At 44.0% G+C, this 19,052-nt stretch overlaps 1 protein-coding gene across 6 annotated transcripts in view; it reads left to right on the top strand.

Annotated features, from left to right (window-relative positions):
• Positions 1-3,922, top strand: part of PAPOLA (poly(A) polymerase alpha) — a 60,298-nt gene extending 56,376 nt beyond the window's left edge. For all 6 annotated transcript variants that reach the window (XM_044231239.1, XM_044231237.1, XM_044231235.1 and 3 more), the window contains one exon: positions 244-3,922. In XM_044231239.1, the coding sequence (XP_044087174.1) occupies positions 244-339 (96 nt within the window). In that variant the 3' untranslated portion in view covers positions 340-3,922. The remainder of the gene's footprint in view (positions 1-243) is intronic.
• The last annotated feature ends 15,130 nt before the right edge of the window (positions 3,923-19,052 follow it).

Below are 19,052 nucleotides of genomic sequence, written 5' to 3'. Positions count from 1 at the left end.
CTTAAGAGTTTTCTGTGTATTGCTAAAATATTCATATTATCTGAAAATTACAAGTATAGAACAAATAATTTTATAGTAATAGTCCTATTTATTTGCACTTTATTCTTGTTTCTCTTTAAATTTTTAGTACTTCTATGGTAAGGTTTCCATCCATTTCTTAGAGAGTCAAGCAGTGGAACGTAAATCTCATTTTTAAGTTAACAGTGCTTTGAACAATGTTGTGTTCTTTGCTTTCGTTCTCAGAAAACCTCCAGTACAGACCTTTCTGATATCCCTGCTCTCCCTGCAAATCCTATTCCTGTTATCAAGAATTCAATAAAACTGAGATTGAATCGGTAAAAACAACCTCAGGGGTCCATAAACAATATCTGCCAACTCAACCTGTTGTCTTCAAATGCTAAAAAAGGAGAATGGAGGGTACAAGACTAGACATGACTGAAAATGGATTTAGGTTTTTTTTGTGACCTCCCTTACTGGGCTAATCAGCACTTGATCGGAAGTCCAGGTTAGTATGTGAAGCCAGGAGTACTATTATTATTGTGTTAGCAACAGTTGCATTAACTATTTCAAAAAATTACTGCCTTTAACAAAAAAACAAAAACAAACAAACAAAAAAAAACAACCTCAAGCTATATTTGTATCCATAATTTGACGTCTGGATTGGGTTTATGTTTGATGCGTTGTTTGGAAAATTTGCAATACAAACTGGCATAAGAATTCCTTGTTCAATGATGCACTTTTATGTATTTTTTTATTAGAAAGTAGAACTAATTTTAGATTTTCAGCTTGATGGATTTTCATTTTTTCCTGAAAAATTTCCTTTACCATTAGTCTTCAAATTGGATACCATTGTGCAGTGGCGTACTGTTCCACTTCAGAGAAAGGATGAGAGGACATCTAGTTCAGTCCCTGTGCGGTAGCTGCAGCCCTTAACAATGAAATGTCAACTCTAAGGGTGTATATTTGACATTGAAATAATAATTAGGAAATAGTTGGTTTTGATGGGGTCATGATTAAGAAGTGATATATTAGTTTTATTTATAGAATTGTTTAGAGTGCATACAAATCAGCGATCAGCCAGCAGATATTTTTCTTTGAGCTTATTAAGCTCCATATTCTTTTGCCTTCAATCTGTTGTCTTTGAAACAAAGCTTTTTGCTCCTTCCCCCTTTTCTTTTTCCCTATTTGCTTATATGCATAAGATAGAACTTAATTTCATAAGAAACAAAATGCCAGTATTTTCTTAAGCCATGATGTGAAACCAATGATCCTGTGGCCATGTGGCACAGAACACTAAATTTCGGTCTTGTGGCTGAAACTTTAGGGTGACTAAAAGAAATGCGAGTGGAACGTGATGCCCTATCTGGGACGGCCATTTGATCTCGGGACAGGCGGAATTTTGTACACTCCACAGAACTCCTCTCTGTAGTAAAGTTGATTTTCAATTTTAAACACGTGGGCAAAAGGCATTTTCTCCAAGAATTTTAAAGTAATTTTTATTTTTAAATGGTTGACCAAAATTTGTCAGTAAATTTTACATGTAGAAACATTTTAAAAATCATTTCTAGCAAGCACTTGGCATCTAGTCAGCTCTCTACTCCTTTTTCATTTTGTTTTATCCGATCAATAGATTAGGAACTCCTTTCTGCAAAGAAAAGAAGTCCTCATAATTAAGCAGCAGAGCATCCATCGTCATGAAGTATGAGGGGTGCCGGATGTTGATAAACTTAGTTATTCTTTCCTAATCTGGACAAAGCAGACCTAACGTTTTCTGATGAGCATGTTTATGAATCTTCATCGTGCTCCGTCCTATCACATGTGCATTTTTCATGTTAAACTGCAGTTACTTAAACTCTTCCCCATCCTCCTAAATTAATTTTCCAAAGTTGGAGTGTAGTCTTTCCCCTTAGGCTATGCATTAATTGAGGCTTTCTTTTCAACGTACCTTATGATGTCTAGTAGGCAGTGTTTCCGCTTCCCACATCTTCGCTCCGCACACTCACCTTGCCCTTCCTCCCACCACCTAAGAAAAAAAGATGGTCATGCTAACAGGTGAAGTGTACAAGGTGTGTGTGTGTTTTGTGTAGCTTCAGAGTTAGATTGAAATTGCCAGGCACAGATTTAGTCTTGTCATTTTTGTTTACACATTGGGGGAAAAAAAAATTCAGTTTATTAAACGTTTCATGTAACTGCACCCAAGTTTTGCCAAGCTGGAAACTTGGACCTTTTCTGTGTAGTGACTTTTTAATTCTAGTTTTCATAACCTGGAGATCAGACTGTTGCTTTCGCATGATGTATGTAGTGTCTCATGACTGGAGTTTGCTTTGTTTTATAGTATCTGTACTCCTTGTATTTTTCAAGAGCTATTTTGTAAACAGATGATGTATTTCTCCATTGAAAACACAATAAAAAAAAAAAAACAGCACAATCCCACAGTCGGCTGGTTTCTTTTGACTGACTTTATTTCTCTTGTTTTTCAGTGATAAATTGGTTCTGCTTTAAAGTTTATAGTGTGGCTGTAAGTGAAGATTTGCAAAAGAATGTACTTTGTTTACATTTGGAGACGATGTGCTTCTGGTTCATTTATGCTGTTAGTGGCAGCCTAGTATTAACTGATACCTTCCGTGATCACTGTTCTTCATATAAATGATCATTGGGGAGGAAAACATGAATGTAGTCACTAATAATTCCCTCTCCACCGTCCCATTGCCCACAGAACTTATTTTGTGTATGTAGACTCTATGCCTTTTCTGTATATTTGTTTCGTGCATGTAGACCGTGTACTGCTGGTTCATTTCCTTTTCAGAACTGTTGGTTTTCAATGCAGTTGGTGATTTATTTCTATGTCAGCAGGTGGCACTGTTGTTTTTCAGTGAATTTAGGATTATAGACCACAAACCGGCTAGGATCTTCTGTTTCTCATTTTACTAAACCCAAATCAGATACTGCTTTTTTTAAACCCCCAAATGCTCAATATTGGATACGAAACTCATGAATTAGGAGAGAACTGCTTTGAATGTTTGTAATGGCCAGCTCCTGACTCTGGCGATCTTAAGTGCTTCGAGTGGAGGGATGGACCTTCTGATGTCAAAGCCATTATTCTAATGAACATGCAGTTGTGTGTATTTGTTTCCGAAATTCCAAATTCTGATACCTTTATTATACATAAAACAAGATATGACTGCAACATGGGATGACCTGTCATTAAGCTTTTGGGACTGTTTAGTAAAAGGGAAGATACTGTACAAATTACCCTTGACTCCATTGTTCACATCTACAGAGTTGAACTTGGGGGACTTCCTCTACCTCGGTAGACACCTAAACATGGGACTGAATTGCCCACTTTCTGACTTTGATCGCCCACATGGTCTTTTGGTTTTTCGTGCATCTTGCTGAATTTGTAAAACAATTGAATGTTGTGTGTTTTGTGGCTCTGGGTATATTCTGCAATAAAGTTTGTATTTTTCTAATTAACACCTGTTTTTTTCTCCACACAGAAAAAATGTTTATAGCTCTGCGTAGTATTAATTCTGCCTGCACTCAAGGTGGCAATGAGTGATCAGCAGCTCCAAGTAGTAATTTATGTAGGAAAGGGTAGATTGTTAACATCCATAAGCTTGCAGACCAGGCCCTGGGAATGCTCACTGTTCGTGCACTCAAATGCATTTAAGCAAAAAATGCATAATCCTTCGGCTGTACTTTTGCCTATTTTAATTCTGATAAAAGAACAGCACAAGGAATATTAATTGCTTTTAGCCCGAATTATGTGTTTTTTGTTTTTGTTTTTAATTCTCTGCTTTATTCCTTTACTGTTATTTTTCCTAAACCAGAATCCAAATGGATGCTGTCTTAACTTAGGCCTGAACTTCTTGGTACATGAGCTGTTAAGTGTGTTCTGTAATAAACTTGACTTTCAGTTATACAGCGACAAGTGGTCTGTTTATTTCTGTGTAGTGTCTGTTTTTCATATTTGTATAATCAATTTATTCATCCTTTCTCTATACTTACCAGTTTAAACATTCTTGTGACATCTTACATAGCTTTATTGGCATCAAGAAAGATAGCATCAGTATTTCTGAGCCATGAATTTTAGAAGTGGTTGCATATACTTCACCCTAGAACTGATTTCATGTACTTGGGAAGTCATTTCAGCTTCTGCTTCTCTTCCTCAGAGACATTTTTTTCCTCCATGTTCTGCGAACGTCATTGTAGCTGATCAGTGATCAATCATACATGGATTTTGCTGAAAGGTTAGAATTTTTTAAGTGCATTTTATTTCTTTCCTCATCTCCCAGTTCACAGGCCTTTCCTCAAAAAGGTATAATTATACTATACTCGAGTTCACATTTCATAAAGCTCACATTTGTCTGAAAGGTTGTGATTGTAATTACTGTGCTTTTCTTCTGCATTTGCCTTTTTTTTTTTAAATGTTCCACATTTACAGATAGCTAAAAATCATATCTACAAAGGGAAGAGTATTGTTTAGATTTCGTACCTTAACCACCAACTATTTAGAATGTTAACTTTGGGGGCACTTGGATGGCTTGATGAATTAAGCTTTCCGCTCAGGTCATGATCCCAGGTCCTGCGATCAAGCCATGCATCAGCTTCCCGCGTGGAGTGGAGTCTGCTTCTCCCTCTGCTTCTGCTGCTCCCCCAGCTTGTGCTGTCTCCCTCTCGCTCTCTCAAGTAAAATAATAAATAAATTTAAAATAATAAAATGTTAACTTTGAAAATATTTATACTTTAAGACAATGCATTTACTTTCCTTCTGTTTTGGATATCTTTAAATTGCATTAGTAGGATAGGAAATGGATCCTCTTCTGAAATGAAAAATAGAAGTAGTCTTTTGTGTGTTTTTATCAAAGCTTTATATTTTTGCTGTGATATTTCTAAGGTACAGGATAATCCCTTAAATCAAAAATAGTTTCCGGGGGCGCCTGGGTGGCTCAGTGGGTTAAGCCGCTGCCTTCGGCTCAGGTCAGGATCTCAGGGTCCTGGGATCGAGTCCCACAACGGGTTCTCTGCTCAGCAGGGAGCCTGCTTCCTCCTCTCTCTCTCTGCCTGCCTCTCTGCCTACTCGTGACCTCTCTGTGTCAAATAAACAAATAAAATCTTAAAAAAAAAAAAAATAGTTTCCTCCAGGTGCCTGGGTGGCTCAGTGAGTTAAGGCTCTGTCTTAGGCTTAGGTCATGATCCCAGGCTCCTGGGATATGACCCCTCCCCCTCCCTCGAAATCAGGCTCTCTGCTCAGCAGGGAGCCTGCTTCCTCCTCTCTCTCTGTGTAAAATAAATAAATTTTAAAAAATCTTTAAAAAAAAGTTTCCTCCTTGCCACCCAGCTTAAGAGTTTTTGTTTAAGATATGTTCTTGTTTGTTTTGTACTGGTGACCATGGATTTATGTTATACCCTCCACACTCCCTCTTCCCCAGGTGCCAGAATCAACCAGGGAAAGCCTAAGAGCGTGTGGGTTTGGTTTTACATTGTGGAATAATAATTATTATTATAATTGTGGACATACTGTTGTGCAATAAACGGTGAGGGTCTGGGAGCTCCAGAGCTGATTGACCCTGGGCTCAAACTTGCCACTGACACTTAAGTCTTAGCCGTAGAGTGGTTTTTTCCACTTGAGCACGGATCTCACAGCCATAAGACCAGTGACCTGAGACATACTACAGTGAAAATACAGTATTTGGAACAGTATAAATTCAATAACAAATATCATGGTCTTCAGTACATTATATAAAAATTGCTTTACCTGTAGTTGAATATTTTTCAAACCATTGCATCAAATGGATAGAAATAAAACATCAGAAAGAAAACCATTAAGGTTTAAGTTGCAGGCTGAGTATAATGTCAATGACATTATGATTAACAATGACAATTATAACAGACCGTGAGTCTCATGCATCTTGATGTTTGGAAATACTCAGACTGTGCATTCTGTTTGCACCTAACTGGGATGTTTTTAATTTCATATTAGGTGATTAGGACCTGATTTAAAAAGAAAAAAAAAAACCCAAGTCTCTTAAAAATACTTTGTAAGCCTTTCATTTAATTAATTTGTAAGATGCTATTTTCTGATTCAACAGATTTCAGTCTGAAAATATGTATTTTGAATAATTCAAGAATTTTAGTTTTATGGGTTTCTTACAGCTCCTTGCAGACAGTTCTCTCAGTCTTGTGTGTTTTCTAATAATGTCATATAGTCCTAAAATCGTTAAAAAATTTTTTTTAGTGTAATACAGTTTTTGCTTTAAGAAGACTTTTGGAAATGCAAAACAGCAGTTATTTCTGGGGAGTAAAGTGATCTCGTGCCACTGCTGTTCCCCTCTGAGTTCTCATACATACACACATATGTGGATATCTGGGTTCTTTTCAAATTTTAGGCATAAGAAAGTAGGTATATGTATTTTACTGTAATAATGCAAAATGTCCCAACTTTGTGCTTGTTCCTTGTGGATGCTGTCTCTCTCTTGGCACAACACCCTCCTTACAAACTTTCACACTGTGTGGTGCCTGGTGCTATGTGATTTCCAGAAATCTGGCATGAGAATTGGTCCTTGTTTGCGTTTTCTGACTGCAGAGGAGCTGTTAATAAAGAGATTGATGATAAAGTTGTTGAAAAGAGACAGTTGGGCAGAACTGCTCCCCATGAGTGACAGAGGGCATGATCTGCCTTCACAGCCAAGAAAGCCGCCCCCAGCAGAGAACCGACCGTGCCTGGACACTGTGCCAAGACTATTAGAAGGGGTTTTACTGCACTATTAGACTCCTACATCTCTTTAATTTAGACTTGCTTCCCATTCCTGTCTTTATGCTTAAGTTCGTGGAATGAAGGCTCAGGACATATTATTTGCAAATGGGACACACACTTCCCAACTGTACAGTAATTATTCTTGCAGATTCTTAAAAACACTTATAATTCATCCTAATTTGGCTTAGTAAAATTAAGTTTTATTTAGAAAGTAGGACTACAGTTTTTATAGAAAGCCTGCTTTTCTAGATGGCAGCCTCAAAATCTTGAGTTAAGTTTGATAATCTCAAGAAGCAGCATTGGCTGAAGTAAATATTGGTTTATGGGTTGTTTAGTGATAATTTCTCTAATAGTGTGTATTTTTTTTTTTTTTTTTTTTTTTTTTTTTTAACCTATCGCTGATAGAAGCTTTGGCTGCTGGCATTCAGTTAAGCTTTTGTCTGTGTGGTCTCCTTGATGGTCCCCAAGAACTTTGCCACTCTAACACTGATTTTAAAGATAGAGATTTTGCCTAAATGTTTTTAACTGTCCTAGGTTATTTGAGAATTATGTTATTGGTCAGCTGTCTTAAGGACACTACTTTGTCATTGTGGTTTTTTTTATGAAGTGACCCAGATGTGGATACTTTGGTTTCTTGACAATGAAAAGTCTTGTGTAATTTTGCAAGTATCATTTTTTCCATCTGCCAAAACTGTTGGGTGGTTGTATACACGACACACACACATAAACGTGCGTTTCACGAGGTGTTTTTTTTTTAAACTTTAAAAATATGTTCATAAGATCTGAAAGTTAGAAGGAACTTAGTGAAGCGTCTAGTTCATTATTACCCATGACAGCCTCAACCATTGCCATTGTGGTGGGTGGGGGTGGTCCAGATTTCATCATTTCCATTGCTGGGCCCTGTTTAAAATGGCAGATTGAGCTCAAGGTGGTTTCCTTCATTCCCAGTAGTCTTACTGTTCCTTTTTTTTTTTTTTTAAGATTTTATTTATTTATTTGTCAGAGAGAGAGAGAGAGAGAGAGCGAGCACAGGCAGACAGAGGCAGAGGGAGAAGCAGGCTCCCTGTGGAGCAAAGAGCCCGATGCGGGACTCGATCCCAGGGTGCTGGGATCATGACCTGAGCCGAAGGCAGCTGCTTAACCAACTGAGCCACCCAGGCGTCCCCTTACTGTTCCTTTTAGAGGCAAGTTCTGACCAGTTTCTACTTCTTTAACAGGAAACCTTTGAAAGAGATTGCGGAGTTTTCACTGGTGGTTTTTCTTCCCTTCAAGTAAAATCATGTGCTGGCAGGTGTTTTATGGCCAGTGCGTTAAGACTGTGAAGCCAGACCAGACCAGAGGACATTAGCACATCACTCGTTCTATAAACTTGGAATCGTGGTGATCTAACCCTTCGCGTGCATTCTCCAGCAGCTGGACAACTGGAGGGGAATTAGTTCAAACTCCTACCTTTGAGTATATCCTAATCAGGACAAGTCTTCCAAGTGGAGTAGTACTTCTGGGAGTAATGGGGCAACTTGTCCTTAGGGTTATATCAGATTCTTCTAGTAGACATTCTTGAGGTTGATGTTAAGCATGAGCTGTCACTAAGCTGGGGATACACTGATACAGGAATAAAGAGTTTGGATATACATCAGTAATTTACAGTAGCTAAATAAGCTTAAGTAATTTGTCAAAGATCGTGTAATTTTTCTCCATGTCTGTTTGACTTTAAAGTCCCCCCCCCCCGCCATTCTACATTGTTCTTGACTTACCTTTGATTTAGGAGGAAATAAAAGAGAACATTTGCAGGATCGTGGTATAGTGAGCCTTCTTGGTGTCCTTGAATTGTATAGCACGTTTCACAAACTATTTTCTGAGGCCAGGTTGGTGGGGGTAGTCCTCTGGACCTCCCAAGAAGTTTTTATTGGACTGACTCCCCAGGTTGGTTTTGCAGAGTTGGTTTTGTTCTGTCACGGGGCTGTAAACCAATCCTTAACGTGGACGTGGGTGCTGGGGAGGGCAGGAGAAAGGGGAGCTCTGAGTCCCTCTTGCCCGTGTAGTACTTTCAGTGAAGAGTTTTAGATTTGGCTGTTGTTAAGCAAATAGGCTATAGGAACACATGAAAATTCTCCATTTCCAGAAAGGTTTGAAATGGCTTAGATCTGACAAGGCTAAGAAATTAAAAAAAAAAAAAAAAGACCTTATAAAGTATGGTTAGCACAACATTCCATTAGTTTCAGATGGACAACATAGTGAGTCAACTTCTCTGTGAGTTGGGCACTCACCACAAGTGTGACCACCTGTCGTCATGCAGTGCTGCCTACGTCCTTGACTGCGTTCCTGTGCTGCGCGTTTCATCCTCATGACGCTCGTTTCGTAGCTGGAAGCCCGCATCTCCCTCTCCCTTTCACCCATTTTGCTTGTCTTTCTGACTTTGGCAGTCGTTAGTTTGCGTTCATTCTGCATGCATAGTTCTGATTCTGCTTTTTGTGTATTCCTCTGTTTTTTAGGTTCCACATAGGGATGAGATCATAGGGTGTTTGTCTTTCTCGGACGTATTTCTCAGCATAATACCCTCTAGGCCCATCCATGTCATCACCAGTGTCAAGATCTCCTTTCACATGGCTGTGTCATACTCCAGTGCCATGCACAGCTTCGTGACATTTTTTAGTATATGTGCTGCTGAAGCAAATGTCACTCTTAGTGACATTGTTAAAAAGGGTAATGCATTTGGGATGAAGGGGGAAATAACTGTTGTACAGTAAAGTGAGGCGAGAAACCTAGAGAAAATAATACCCCCCTTGTTTATTCAGCAAGTATTTTCATATCTGTGTCTATACTTGTCTAGTCGCTGGCTTCATGGAATTTATATTCCAATGAAAGTTAATTTTTTTAACCTTTTTCTTAGTAATGGGTGGTTACTAAGTCACAGAAATTCTGAAAACTTTATTTAGAATTATTAGGGAATTCTTGTAATTTTTGGTCATCACACAAAATTGTAGCATCTAAAGCAATGAAGATTGCATTAATGACGGATTAGAAGTAGAAGCATTTAAGGGGCTCTGACTTGTGTGGTGTTTTACTTGAGTCCTGCCATATTGGTTACCATGGGGAGATGGGAAGGAGAATCCCATCTGGGTGTTTCAGGCGTGAACAGACACAAGCCAACTGGAAGGTTAGGGCCCTATGGAGAATAAGAGATGAGGTCTAGGCTTTTTGTTCAGTGAAAGGCTTGAGCTGCCACTTCAAGGGGAAGGTGGCATTGTGGTAGGGATGCCTAGTCCCTAGCGTAAGAATTCCATAGGATACTGGATCTGTGTCAGGTTGGCACATGCTAGAAATGGTATTTAGCAAAATTGCCCATTAAGCCATCCATCCTGACTGCCATTTTATCACATGGGCTAATTTGAAACATTTAGCAGACAACTTTTCTGTGTGGCAGTGAAGGAGTGCTTGTTTTTGAGTCAGAGGTGCATTCAGACCCAGCCTGAGCAATTCAGCCTTCACCTGGAAAGCTCATTAGCCTGAAAGTTTTGACTAACAATTTTAGTTCTTGGTTGTGTTAGCCCAAATTGTCTGTGGCGATTTGAGCTTTGGCCCAAGCTAGGATTTAGGAAATCCAACACTGGAAAGAGGTTGTTTTATAGATATTGCCAGTTTAAAGTTTGTGTCAGATCACCTTGGTGAATGTTGTTTGTAAATAATTATTTTAGTCAGTTACTGTCACCAATTTCTTCAAATTTTGTATCCATGTGGTTGGTGCAAGTAGCTTAACACCCTGTCCCAAGGAAGATTCCTGGGTAATAGTTGGAGGGGGGGGAACCCCAAACTCTGCTAAGTCATTTCTTTCTGGTTAATAGGTTGGATATTGCCAAACCTTGGCCTTTAGGTTCAATTCTGTACTCCACTTTGCATCAAGTCGTGAGCCTTAACGCTTCTGAGGCCACCCCCGGTGTGTGTCATGCTTAATGAGCACTGAGAAGTGTAGCTAGTCCAGTGATTAGAGGCAAAAGCCCTGGTGGCAGGACGGACAAATCTTATCTTTATGTCCACCAGGGCCTGGTGATCACGGGCAAGTTTTTTAACACTGAATTTCTCAGTAAAAATGTAGATAAATGTTATTTACTTATTTATTTTTTAAATCATTGGTTCAGCTTTTAGTTTTTCATTCTTAAAATTTTGTTATGTGCATAGAAAATATTTTTGAGTCTCAACAAATTTATATTAAAATACATACTCAGAGGGGCGCCTGGGTGGCTCAGTGGGTTAAAGCCTCTGCCTTCGGCTCAGGTCATGATCCCAGTGTCCTGGGATCGAGCCCCACATCGGGCTGTCTGCTCTGCAGAGAGCCTGCTTCCTCCTCTCTCTCCCTGCCTGCCTCTCTGCCTACTTGTGATCTCTGTCTGTCAAATTAAAAAAAAAAACCCTCATATGCCTTTCAAGTAAAGCAAAAAAAAAAAAAAACCCCCCCCAAACCAAAAACCAATCAAAAAAACCTATTTATATATGTGTGTGTATATATATATATATTTTATTTTAAATATATAAAAAATATTTATATATTTTATATATATATATATACACACACACACACTCAGAGAATCACTACTCCAATTCTGCCTTATTTCCTGCTCCTAATCAGGAACCACTTGTATTTTTTTCAGTTTTATATTTCATTCTTATTTTATTTATTTAACATTCTTAATTTTTAAAAAAGATTTTATTTATTTGTTTAGCAGAGAGAGAGCACAAGCAGGGGATTGGGGTGGCAGGCAGAGGTAGAAGCAGACTTCCCGCAGAGCAGGGAGCCTGGCGTGGGGCTCAATGCCAGGATGCTGAGATCATGACCTGAACTGAAATCAGATACTTAACAGCCTGAGCCACCCAGGTGCCCCTAACTTCCTAATTTTTAAAAAACATTCTGGCCTAGTTCACATACACTGTTACGTTAGTTTCAGGTGCACAATATGGTGATTTGGCACTTGCATATATTACTCAGTGCACATTGTAAGTGTGCTCCTAACCTCCTTCGCCTATTTTACCCATCCCCCCACCAGCCGCCCCTCCGGCAGCCATCAGTTTGGTCTCTACAGTAAAGAACCTGTTTTGGTTTATCTTTTTTCCCTTTGTTCCTTAAATTCCACATATGAGTGGGATCAATTGGTATTTGTCTTTCTCTGACTTATCTCACTTAGCATTATGCTTTGTGAGTCCATGTTGTCGCAAATGGCGAGATATCGTTCTTTTTTCAAGGCTGAGTAATACTCCGCGCGCGCGTGTGTGTGTGTGTGTGTGTGTGTGTGTGTTGCATCTTCTTTATCCATTCATCTATCAATGGACTGCCCCCATAATTTGGCTATAGTAAATAATGCTGCAATAAACATGGGGTTGCGTATATCTTTTTGAATTAGCGTTTTTGCATTCTTTGGATAAATACCCAGTAGTGGAAATACTGGCTCATATAATCTATTTTTAATATTTTGAGGAAAGTCCGTATTGTGTTCCACAGTGGCCGCACCAGCTCGCGTTCCCAGCCGCAGTGCGCGACTGTCCTCCTCCTCCCATCCTCTCCAACACTTGGTATTTCTTGTGGTTTTGATTTTAGCCGTTCTGGCAGGTATGAGGTTCTCTCTCACGGTGGTTTTGATTTACATTTCCCTGATGATGAGTGGCGCTGGGCATCTTTCCATGTGGCTGTTGGCCATCTGGATGTCTGCTTTGGAAAAACATCTTGGATTATTTGTTTTTTTGGGTGTTCAGTTGTGTCCATTTTTTATATATTTTGGAAACTAACTCTATCAGATGTGTCATTTGCAAATATCTTCTCCCATTCAGTAAGTTGTCTTTTAGCTGTGTTGAGTGTTTCCTTTGTGTGCAGAAGCTTTTTATTTTGATGTAGTTCCAATAGTTTATTTTTTGCTTTTGTTTCCCTTCAGGAAACCTCTAGAAAAATGTTGCTATGGCTAATATCAGAGACATTACTGCTTGTGCTCTCTTCTAGATTTTTATGATTTCAGGTTTCACACTTGGGTCCTTAATCCATTCTGAGTTTATTTTTGTGTGTGGTGTGAGAAAGTGGTCCAGCTGCGTTCTTCTGCATGGAGCTGTCCAGTATTCCCAGCACCGCTTGTGGAAGAGACATTTTCTTTTGTTTTGTTTTGTTTTGTTTTTTTTTGTGGAAGAGACATTTTCCCATTGCATATGATTTCCTGCTTTGTTTGCACAGCAATTGACCGTATATAATCATGGGTTTATTTCTGGGGTTTCTGTCCTGTTCCTTTGATGTATGTGTCTGTTTTCATGCCAGTACCAGACTGTTTTGATCACTGCAGCTTTGTAGCGTAACTTGAAATCTGGGATTGTGATGCCTCCAGTTTTTGTTCTTCGTTTTCAAGATTGCTTTGGCTATTCGGGGTCTTTTGTGGTTCCATACAAATTCTAGGATTATTTATGTCTTTGTTTCTTATTGGAATTTTATGTAGATGAGCAAGTAAGCAATGTGTAAAGAGAGTCCTAGATTTTTCTCTTCTAAGTGATAGGTTAAACATAATTTGAATTTGTGAAAGGGCAGACAGGCCAGTTGCAGACTGTGAAGGAGTGTCTGCAAACCATCCCTCCTGATTCCCAAACTGTCTGTTTATTACGAAATTTGGGCATGACCAGAATAAGGGGGGAAAAATGTGGAGTCCGGCAAAGCCCTTTTAAATGTTCAGATTGCTGTGACCTCTAAATGAGAAAACCTTCTGTGCTCTGGTGCCAGGACAATGTAGTGCGCAATGAGTGGGCCTGTCTGCTTCTGCTGGGGGCTCCAGCCCTGAAAGGAGGGGGCGAGACTTCCTCACCGTGGCGGGTGTCAGGCCGTCATCGGTCTCATTGCTGCGGCAGACCGTGAGGTTGGTCCCGACATGGTCCGTGCGGTCCCCATTCACAGATGAGGGAACCAGGATTGGTTTGCGGCACACCTTGCCAATGGCAACACAGTAAATGGGAATTTGAACCTGCTTCCAAAACATAACCCTAAAACATCACCTTGTCTTTTCCTATTCTGCACAGTCGCTTTTCAGTATTTCTCTTTGGAAATCCGCACTGGAAAGGCCAGAGTTACTCTTTTTTGTGTAGCTTCTAGTTTGAGGACTGCTCAAAGTCCCTTCTGCCGTTTGAATGCCCTGGAGGCTGGCCCTCCGCAGGGGAGGAGCTGCGGAGACCTGGGAGGTTCTCTGTGTCTGAATGAGTAGGGGAAGGTTCAGGCTTTGGCTGGTTCATACCAACATTTCATCTGATCATTGGTTTGCCCTAAAATTTGAATTTGTGAAATATGTTAATTTTTCATATCGGCTAGGATGCTTGCTTTTGTATCAATATTTTTCTTTTTTTTTTTAAAAGATTTCTATTTATTTATTTGACAGAGATCACAAGTAGGCAGAGAGGCAGGTAGAGAGAGAGGAGGAAGCAGGCTCCCCGCTGAGCAGAGAGCCGGATGTGGGGCTCCATTCCAGGACCCTGAGATCATAACCTGAGCTGAAGGCAGAGGCTTCAACCCACTGAGCCACCTCAGTATTTTTCTTTTTAAACCAATGAAGATAAGAGTACCTAGAACAAAAGATGAAAACATTAAAACTCCTCAGGAGATCAAATGGGAGTATTAACACTGATAGTCCATAGGTTTCCCAGGACGTGCTGGAAGTATTTAACCTAATCTGAAGGTATTTGAGGGGAAAAAATCTTACTGAAAACACAAAATTAAGGAAGAAGTACCCTTAAAGGGCTTAGGTAAAAACAGTAGTTAATGTGTTTGTTTGTTTTTTTAAGTAAAAAGAGAAATCATTATCTAAAGAGTTTTTGTCCGTTGTTGTATATAAAATGCCACGGCTATGGTAAACCCTGTCCGCAGAGTGGATTGTGGGTGAACATGTCATGTCGCAAATTCATTATCGGGTGAATTGGGTTTTAGGCAAATTTGATGCTATCTAGATATTGTTAATTTTTTTTTCTGATCATAATAAGAATGCCTGCAATGCTCAAAAAAACCCCAAAAGAAATGTAAAGAAGAGAGTAAAAATCATCCACAACCCTACCTCTCAGTTTTTTTAATCTCTTATGTATTTTCCTTCTTTTAGAGACTTTGTTTTGTTTTAACAGAGTCGAGCTCATGCTAGATAAACAGTTTAACGTGCTCAGCATCTTCCTACACACAGTTGCGCCTGTTGAACAGGCGGAGTAAAGAGTGCAGGACCAGGTCCCCGGGCATCCGAGAAGCCACCCTTTGGAGTGTGGCCTTAAGGACTTGGAAACATGGTGGACCCAGGGGTTAGTGGAGAGGGGGCAAGACTGTGCAGCGGTCAGGGCTCTGGAATTCCTCGGGGGAAGACTGGGTTCCGGCCGCTCCCCCTGGCGATGGGCTTCCTGCTGCGATGGTTACATCCCCATCACACGGTTGGCAGAAGCAAGTAAGTTCAGAAAGTCTTAGCGGAGCCAGCTCTTCCCTCACAGCGTCCCCCCACCCCGCCGTGTCTTCGCTGGGTAACAAGTCCATCTCGTGGATGCGGTTCTGCCTCCTGGAGGACTCATTCATCGGGCGAACGGTCACTGCCCCCTGCGCCCGGGGTGCTGCTACAGGAGGGACTCTGCTGGGACTCACTGGATGTCCGGTGACCTCACACTTCACCGCTTTGACGGCCCTTGTGAGCTGTGGAGCGGTCAGAAGTAGGCGGCACCCGTCTGGTTCCAAAGCCCTGGCCCTCTTTGGTTCAGGGGTTCTGTGGAGGCCCTGACCTGAGTCCCGCGGCACAGGAGAGGGGCGCGAGCCCCCGTCCCGTGACAGCCTGCACTTCCCAGGGAGTGGGGTGGCAGGCAGATGAGGTGCGCGTCAGTGCAAGGCTCCAGATGCTCCAGGTGCTTCCGAGGGGACAGCGTCGGAAGAACGGTGGCATCGGTCGGCCCGGCTGCGGAGTGAGGGGGCAGCGGGTCTCCCAAGTAGCAGGGAGCTCGGTGACCACAGCGGAATGGGAAGGTGCCAGAGTTTGGGGAGCTCGGGGAAGCTCAGGGAAGGAGGGTGGGTGGGGTAGAGAGATGCCAAGGCCCCGGCGTGTCACAGTGTGACAGCAGAGACTGGGAAATGCCGAGGAAGCTCCTGGTGGCCTCGGGGAGCACGGAGGAAAGGAGGTGCGTGTGAACGGGAAGCTGTGGTGATGGCGGAGCGCAGGGCCCGGGCTCGGCGGAACGGCCCGGCGGCCGGAGCAGCATGTGCACGGCGGGCCGAGCGTCCTCGGCGGAGGTCTGTAGCTCTACGCTGGGGGGTCTTGAGGGTCGTGAAACAGTTCAGTATGACCCAAGACATGGCCTAAACTCTCAGCAAGGCTGTGACCTAAGAGGGGGAGAAAAAGGAGCACAAATGCATTAGCAGGTGGTGGGGAGGGGGTCTCAGTCCCTCTCAGGCTGGTACCTGATCCTGCCTCCGAACTGTTTGCCACGTGCCTGTGTCGTGCTTAGGGACCGTGGCTGGCCAAGGGCACCAGCCCTGCTGGGACACCTGGGGCTCTGTCACTGCCGTGCCCTCCCTGGCGCTCCTCATTTCCTCCCAGATCCCAGTTTCAGGCCCTTTAGCTTGCTCCTGGCTCAGCTCCTGGAGCTTTCAGTACTCCCGGGTTTTCCCGGATCGGGGTCTCTGGAGACAAACACTCAGCCCTGTAACGGCCAATAACACTGATCTCTGGAGGGCCAGGCTTGCGCTACGTGCTGTGTGGACCCCACCGTGTGGGTCCTTCCACAGCCCCACGAGGGTGGGCATTACAGATCCGATCCCGCAGCCCGTTCAGCGAGCTGGCACTTAGGGCCCAGTGCGGAGCCACAACGCATGTGGTCAGATGCTCCAAGGCTGCTCCCCTCCTTGCCCGGGCTCTGGCCCCAGCACTGGGCTGCAGCACTTCAACCCTTCCACCCCGGCTGCGGTGGCCCCAGGTCCCTGAAACACAAGTTCATCTGGCCTGCGAGTGGGAAGGAGTCATTTTGTCACTGAAGCCGGCAGAGGCTGCGAGCCGTGTGCCCTTTCCATTCCGACATACGTGTGGGGACCGTGGTGGGACCTGTTCGAGTGCGGGGCCTGCCTCTCTGCAGAGTCCTCCCCCAGAAAACCTTCTAGTCCTTGACATCCTTCATTGTGGGGGCTCAGCTCTGCTAGGCTGAATATGTATGACTCCTTATTTAATTAAGGCTGAAACAGCTCTTCCTATGTTCATAGATAAACCCAGGCACCCCCCTCTTGCCCACACCACCTCCCAGCTGCCGGCCCACAGCCTGCTTGCGGCCCAGGCTCTGCTGCCCACTGACCTCCAGTCCCTGTACCCCGCCCCCATCTGCCGTGTAGTCAGCGAGGTCAAGCCTGGATTCCTCTGGATGCCCTTGAGTCTGGGTCAGGGGAGAGGCACCGGCCCTCACCACTGGTAGGAGACTCTACAGTTTGACCAAAGGGCCCCCCAGTCCCAAGGCATTTAACAACCTGTAACCTGAGAAGACACTGGAAAAACAACCTAACGGGCATTTGGGGACACGGCCGTCCTCTTGATGCTGCCTGTCTTTCCGTCCACTGGTTCTCATCACAGCCGCCGCTGGAGGCCGAAGCGGAGGGTACGGAGTGAGCAGTGAACGTCTCAGGCAGGAGAGGAGCTTGAGCGTGTGTGCTGTGGAGTCTGGGGCAGGCCTGGCGGGAAAGGGAGACGTGAGGACAAAGCCCTGGGCACCTTTGCCAGAAGGAGTCATTGGGAGCGTGGCTGGGGCAAGACCCTGCCCCTCCTGGTCCCTGCTTCCCCAGGTATGCGCCTCCTCCCCCGCCGCCTAAACGTCCCAAACCCAAGGGACCAGGGCCCCAAAGTAGCAGCCTGGCCCCATATACCCGATGAGGCCCCGGCACAGCTGCCCACTTGCTCACACACCACCCGAGGCTCCCTGCGGGCTGCTTCTGCTCTATTTCCACTTCTGCAGGGAGGGCAGCATGTCTTCTCCCCGGAGCCCTGGAGTCGCCCCTCTGCGGCAGGGATGACGTGAGCAGGTTGGCCGCTTGCCCCCTAGCCCGCCCTGAGTCCCACGGGCCCTGCGAGAGTCCTGGCTGTGTCGGAGCAGGGAGACAGAGCGCACTCCGTCCCAAGGGCCCCTGCACACTCTTCCTTACACCCGGAGACTCTTGTCCACCTGCTCACTACCCGTCTCTCTCTCTTTTTTTTTTTTTTTAAAGATTTTATTTATTTATTTGACAGAGATCACAAGTAGGCAGAGAGGCAGGCAGAGAGAGAGGAAGGGAAGTAGGCTCCCTGCTGAGCAGTGAGCCCGATGCGGGGCTTGATCCCAGGACCCTGCGATCATGACCTGCGCTGAAGGCAGAGGCTTAACCCACTGAGCCCCCAGGCACCTCTGCCCATCCCTTCTGTGCCCAGCTGGGCTGAGATGGCATCTTCTCCATGAAGTTCGTTCAGGCTGCGGTAGGCGCCCTACCCCAGTGCCTCCGGCTGAATGTCTCTCAGCACCTGCTGTACTGCTTTCCTGCCCCACCTGGAAACGAGCTCTTCAAAGCTGGGGTCATGTCTTGATCCATGTCTGTAGCCACTGCCCGTGTTGGTGCAAGTTCAGGGACGAAGGACTGATCAGCTCCTGACCCGAGTAGCTGCGGAGGTACTGGGGGAAAAGCAGCTCACGTTTCCAAAGACTTGACGTACCGGCTGCTGCTGAGCGCCTTATCCACCATCCTGGGAGCAGAAAACATAGTGCCCATTCGGTGGACCACGAAACTGAGGCCCAGAGCCGTTCAGTACTTGTCCGGGCTCCCGTACCTTTCAGATGATGGAGCCCGTCGCTGGGAAGGGAGCCTTTAGGTGACGCAGCAGGGCAGGGGGTACTTCCTGCAGCTCTCTCATTCGGCTCTCAAAACAGCCCCATGGGAGACAGGAGTAGTGTCGCTGCCTGCGACCTAAGCGCTCGGGGAGATGCGGCGTCTTGTTCGAGGCACCAGTGAGGAAGAAGTGAGATCAGAATTCAAACCCTCTGACAAGTCCTGAGCAGACAGACCCTGAGGAGAGGACCCCGAAGGCCAAGGGGGGCCCTCGAGGCAGGAGCTGTATTTGGCCGTGGTGTCTCCCACCTGACTGGCAAGAGACTGTGACGTGACAATTCTCATTGTCTTTTAGTGAACTGGCCATGACAGGGAGCCCAGCTAATGCGGATGTGGGTGGGAACCAGCGGGTCCTCCTAGATCTCAGGGGTCACTGTCAAAACCCTTTCCTTGCATCAGGACTAGCTGCTGGCTGCCCAAAGTCGTCCAGCTCGC

The sequence above is a fragment of the Neovison vison genome, chromosome 13 (assembly GCF_020171115.1).
Source record: "Neovison vison isolate M4711 chromosome 13, ASM_NN_V1, whole genome shotgun sequence".
NCBI classification, from domain to species: Eukaryota; Metazoa; Chordata; class Mammalia; order Carnivora; family Mustelidae; genus Neogale; species Neogale vison.
The sequence above is the reverse complement of the archived record's forward strand: the minus strand, read 5'-3'. Positions and strand labels throughout refer to the sequence as shown.